Source organism: Rhagoletis pomonella, unplaced genomic scaffold (assembly GCF_013731165.1).
Source record: "Rhagoletis pomonella isolate Grant_MI unplaced genomic scaffold, Rhpom_1.0 Rhpom_scaffold_00007, whole genome shotgun sequence".
In the NCBI taxonomy this organism is placed as follows: Eukaryota; Metazoa; Arthropoda; class Insecta; order Diptera; family Tephritidae; genus Rhagoletis; species Rhagoletis pomonella.
In genome coordinates this window covers 17894603-17900796 of record NW_023458561.1, presented here as the reverse complement: position 1 = coordinate 17900796, position 6194 = coordinate 17894603, and the positions used below count along the sequence as shown (strand labels likewise).

Sequence of the window (6194 nt, the reverse complement as noted above, 5' to 3'; positions counted from 1 at the left end):
TTTTGAAGAATCTTAGTTTAATTTAAATGATATAGATATATATGTATAGGGATAGTAAAGGATAAACATTTCAAAGGATATTAAAAAAATTTAATTCTGCCGTCCTTTTAAAATTTAAAGGTGCAGATTTACTAGAAATGCGTTCAAATATGGAAAACATATAGAATTTTTCATAGTTTTCATGAACACTTTGGAAGCCTTAATTCAAGTTATTAACTAAAACTTCAACTAAAAGTCGGCACGGGGTATCATTTTCTTACGGTCAAACTTCAATATATGTACATATGTATGTATCTTATTTAGGATAAAAAACACAAATATAGAGCGTATTCATATAAAAATTTGCAAACAATTTGTTTTCGAAATATTCTTGGGACAGTCTAATGTACATACATATTATATGTCAGCGATATTAAACTATTTACTTATGTACTTATATACAGATATGTACTTAAATTCTAACCAAATATATTATCGTATATTTTGTAGCAGATCCCAGTTTTTTTAAACATTTCATTTGTCCGTTCTTCTGTTTTGAATAGCTGATACTCTTTCAAAGTAGCAGGGTCCAATGGCCCCCAATCGGCTTCGGGCTTAAAGCTTTCCTTTATCCGCTCGCACATTGTCCCACTGGTTCGGTAGCAAACTTCGCCTATAGCCCAAACAAGTAGTTGACCACAGCCGAAACCTGAGACGCACCAACCAAAAACTGAAAAAAATTTAATATATATTTTTACAAATTACAGATAAAGAGTTTCCGCTGTTTATACTGTATAATCCATCCTGATAGGTATAGCCATTGTATTGTAAGGGCGTATAGTTCACCAGCGTATAGATCAGAACTGCAGCCATGAAGGCGGGTGTAATTAATCCCCAGCAAATCCGATAATAGAGAGAAGTTTTTATACCCAACATGAAGTAAACGTCATGACACAGGGTTTTTACGCCTAAAATTGAATGAACATAGGGTCAGAATTAGTCAGTTTACTATCTTTACATGAACACACCATATATCCAGCCAACAGCGATCAGTTCGAATATCGCCAATACTAAAGCTACGAACGACGCCCCGTAGAAGTCCATAAAGTTCAATAGATATTGACCACCTGGAGTTATATATATAAGGCCGATTCCATAACATACAACAGCGATGCCCACAGCAATAATCCATTGTTTTGTGTTGGTGAATTGATCTTTTAATACGGTCATAACACACGAAGCCATGCCCACATTGCTTCCGATACCCAGTACAAACAACATCAAAAAGAAGAGCACGGAAAATACCTGAACGTTTACACACAATTTACACAACATTCGAATTACAAAGTCAAAGCAACGTCTGAAGAATTCTCACTTGTGGTAGAAACTCAAATTTAGATATGGCGTCTGGATACGAGATGAACGCGAGTCCCGTGTTACTCTTTACAACATTTTGTATATCAGAGGTATTTGATTCGTGAGCTAAGTTTCCGAGGATGCCGAAAATGATTACACCAGAGAGAAGCGAAGTGAACGTGTCTAAGGTGGTGACAATTGTGCAGTCCCTACACAAAAAATATTAAAAATAAAAAAATATGTATTTCTGCAAAAGGTTTGTACAGTTCATATGGTATTGATATTACCTTTTTATGTTGTGCCGGAATCGGTTGTACGAGGCGTACATGATTATGTTTCCAAAACAAATGGCAAGCGAAAAAAATACTTGAGTAACAGCTGCATACCATACCTATCAAAAGAACGGAAGTAATTAAAATTTTAATATGTAATACTTGTTAGTCTGAAGAGCATACCTTTGGGTCTAGAAGTTTATCCCACTGAGGTTTCAGAAAATACAAAACACCATTGAGAGCGCCTGGCAGTGTCAATGAACGTATGAGTAGGATAAACATAACCACATAGGGAAAAAGTGCAAGGACATATGATGCCTTGCCCGAGCTCTTAATGCCTTTAAGAAGTATGGAGACTATCACGAGCCAAGAAACAGCTAGTGTCAGGGCTAACGACCAACTTGGGTAACCTATTCCATCATGTATGGAGTCCTTTTCTCGCAAAATTACTTTTCTAAAGTTGGAGATTTTCAAAATAAAGCTGCTGTAAAATTCCTACTTGAATACATACGTGAAATAAAATTCCGCCGATGTGCTTTTCACTTTAGTTTCATTTGTGAAAACGTTTGTTTTATTGAGCTTCGAATCGATACAGGCGTCGCCCCACTCTTCGCGACAATAACTCCAGGGCAGCGTCGGATAACACGACTCTATCAAATAACGAAGAGTAAGAGCCATCAAAGTGGCATAGTACGTGGACACAATAGCCGTACCGAACACTTGTCCATATCCAACTCCTAAAATGTTGTAAGTAGATTGTTAAAGCAGTTGTTGGGTGGAATATTTCAAGGAAAAATCAATTAAGTATTATTGCCCAAACTGACATGTTCATACATACATATTAGGGTGGTCCAAAATTACTCAGGGAAATCCACATTTTGGAATTTCCCTGCTGCCACCTCCAGAAATATAGAAAATGGACAAAAAGGATCTCATATTTTTTCTTTTGGAATCGGTTAGAATTTAATGGTGGTGACACTGATATTGTGGCGTATTAATATTTATTTTACCTGTGATTTTTTCCTCTGCTGTTTTTAGCCTAACATATCCATAATTTTATTGAGCTTGAGGCCGCTTTTGATGAAAAGTTATTGTGGAAATTTAACGATTGCACTATGGGAAAGTTGAGCCTATTTTGTGGCCAAAAGTAAATTTCTTGACTTGCTTGAAATTATTTTTTTTTGTCTTATCTTACAGAGAATACTTCAAAGTAAAACTCTGTTTTTCGATAAATTGACTAACCGTTGATTTGGTAACCCTCAAACAGATAGTTTCGAAATTTTTTGTAAACGAAAAGTGTGTAGCTTGATTTTGTGCCACTTTCTAATGCTTGTATCTCCTTATCTATTTGCTGCTTTTCAAAAGTGAAAAGTGGAAAGAAAGAGTGACGGTTAGCAGAATATTTACCAATTAAAACTTCTATTATAGTTACGGTGACCATATTTATGAGAGCCGAATACGGGACAAAAAATAATTTTTCAAATTTGTTCCACAACAGCTTACAGATCTTAAAGCCTTCTTAAATAATCCTAGATGTATTAGCCCTGAGACTGTATCCTTATAGTAACATAACAAATTTGTGGGATTATTTTCTCGAGATTTTTACCCCGTAAGATTTGTTAAAAAGTTCGTTAAATTTTAGTATAATAAAGTGCAATTTTAAGTCGCTAAGGCTTACCACAAATTTTTAGCAATTTTTTTGTTGACGGTGTTACGCATTTTTTTCATACAAAGTAAGTATGTTCGACCATTTTTTTAAAAGAGAAGCAAATGAGCAGGACTTTCCACTCGCACTTTATAATACTCAATTTTAATGACTTACAAAACTGCAAACCAAATTTTTTTTCTAAAGATTCTAATTAAAATGATTGAAATTTTAGCGAAACATTGCAGAATTAATTTTTATAGTTTTTTGCACAAAGTTGGAAACTTGGTATTATATGGGTTTTATTAGGAAAGGAGCTTTACTTTAGCCAAATAGCCAAAACTTACTAAAATGTCGAGTCCTAATTTCTATTGTGGTCAATGTATGTATCGCAGGCATTCAGATTAGAAAATAACAACTGTTTATGGAGAAAATTACGTTATATACAAACATCACTTAAAACTCGTTCATAGGCATGCCATTTTAATGAGCTGTTAAGGCGGCGAAACACCGAAGCCGGGACAAATATAGGACATTAAGAGAAATACAGAACATACATAAAATAAATGAATTACCAGGACAATGGGCCAAAAAAGTGGACTGTCGCGTATAATACTAGACGGATGGTCACTGTAATTATAGTTTAAAGGTTGTTGACTTTAAAGTGAAATTGTACAATTAAAAAAAAAAGAAGAAGTTTATTTAGTGTTTTAAAAAAATGTTTAAAAACGTTTAAAAAAAACTCATCCTAAATCGGTAGAATAGTCCCTGATCTCTTATTTCCCCATAATCTTATACTGCAATTTTGTGCGATATTAAAGAAATTATAATTTTTCTTAGATAACTACTTGGTACAAAATCATGAGTTTTGTGAAATAATTCACGGTGCTATAATTTAAAAGTTGGAAAAAAACCTATCAGATAACAAAGAGAAAGTTTTAAACTTAAGGTCAGTGGAGGATTCGAGTCGATATTTAAAATAGAACATACGAGGCATCTGTTTATGGGTTTCGGGTCCACTGGACCCCGTGTGACCATTACGCTATTTTTAGGAGGTGTCACCATTGCGGATTAATTTTTGCGCGGCAAGGCCACTACTTCTAGTCCTACTACTGGGCCAAGTTTTAAACTGATATTTCAACTTTTAGAATTTTGGCCCCAAAATAGGGTCAAATTTCCCATAGTGGATTGGTAGAAGTTTTGCTACTGTTGTTTCCCACCATAAATTTTGATTAAAAACCGCCTCAAGTTCAATAAAATTGTTAAAAAATAAATATTTTTTTTAAACGAACAAGAATATTTCCCTCCACAAATCTGCAAAACATAAAATTATTATGCATATTTGAGACCATGAGAGCCTAACCCAATTTTTTTTTTTGTATGCTTCCCTACTTAAAATAGTCTCAAGTGGGATAAATTTTAAAATGGAAGTCGGTTCTTCTTTAATTTTAAGGTTCGAAGCCATGATTCAATAATACAAGGTTCGATAAACTGACAGTTGTCTCTCTCGCACCGCTCCCTTAGCACCGTGTTGCTTCTTTGCAAATTTACTTGGAAAAAATGTAGCTTTGGTGTGAAATAGAAGTATAAGCTTTTGCGCAATATGTTTATTTGTATATGCATATGAAGCACATTTAACTGATGAAAACATAAATTGTTTTTAAATTGAATGTTTACATAAATCTCATGGTAGTTTTATTTTAATTCTGAGTCGTTTTGCGGTTTTTATACAGCTAAAAACATAAATGACTTATATAAAGTGGACATATAAAATACATAGGCTTCAATAAATATTAATCAATCTCAAAACCACAAAAACACATGGGCTTCCCTATTTTCGATGTTCTACATTTCTGTGAGTGCCTGAAAAAATTGTTTTTGGACCGCCCTAATGTAAATTAATACAAACATAGATACATAGATATTTTTATTTTCGGAAGCTACCTAACTAAGTAAGATAAATCCAAATATGCGTGAATGTGTTTCTGAGAGTACTTGTATATAATGTGGATGTGCATGTATTTTATATTCTACAAGGGATTTGTTAAATAATGAATTATATTTATAAAAAAAGTAACCAAAATTTAATAACAACAAAAATAATACGTTAAAACTTGGCAAAAAGTGGTTCGGCAATAATTTTTTGACCTCTGTATGTATTTTTTTATAAATTTTATTGGGCATGCACATTATACATAACGGTATGTACCTACTAGGGATGTTAATTTTTTCATTTTGTACGATCCCGGGATTTTCATGATGTCGTTCTCACAATCCCGGGATTAGTCCCGGGATTTAGATATTCATTACTTTTCAAGAAATTAGCATCCCAAAAGGTAAAAATTGTTAGCTGCAATCATGGGCGTAGCCAGGTAGGGGCAGGGGGTGCTCGAGCCACCCTCCCCCCCCACCTACACCCCCCCTACAAACTGAATTTCTCACACCACATATGCCCTTTTTTCAATTAATTCCCATTTTTTCATGAGTTTGGTGTTGATATTATATATCTCTAGAGTCGATGTCCAAAATTTCAAAAATATCGGTACAGCTGTTCTCGAGTTTTACGATTAGAAAAATACGGCTTTCAAAATATATACCAGTATAGATGGCAAATTAAAAATATTTTTTAATTAAATGTTTCCTTTGGGAAAATGTTTATGAATAGTTTTTTAAATAATTGCAGGTATTTGAAATTAATTTCAAGTATTTTCCAAAATAGTGGAAGCATTCAAACGTGAAATTTTTTTTCTTTCATTTTTCAAAACCCGGCCTTACCGACCTTGATCAAAAGCCTGTCCGCAGCGCGGAGCGGAAACTAGGTCTTTCGGCCCGCCGCACACAAAAGTAGACTGAAGACTAGGCCTCGCCAGCTACCAAACCTGTTATTTTATGCTGTTATTATTATTATTATTATTATTATTATTATTATTATTATTATTATT

General features: G+C 33.9%; 1 protein-coding gene across 1 annotated transcript in view; it reads right to left on the bottom strand.

The window, feature by feature from the left end:
- Window positions 1–351: 351 nt before the first annotated feature.
- Window positions 352–6194, bottom strand: part of LOC118742393 (sodium-dependent nutrient amino acid transporter 1) — a gene marked incomplete in the record, with an annotated part of 80442 nt that continues 74599 nt past the window's right edge. Inside the window, 7 exon segments of the mRNA XM_036474442.1 lie at window positions 352–709; window positions 771–947; window positions 1008–1284; window positions 1355–1544; window positions 1623–1726; window positions 1791–2061; window positions 2119–2344. Of these exon segments, the coding sequence (XP_036330335.1) occupies window positions 459–709; window positions 771–947; window positions 1008–1284; window positions 1355–1544; window positions 1623–1726; window positions 1791–2061; window positions 2119–2344 (1496 nt within the window).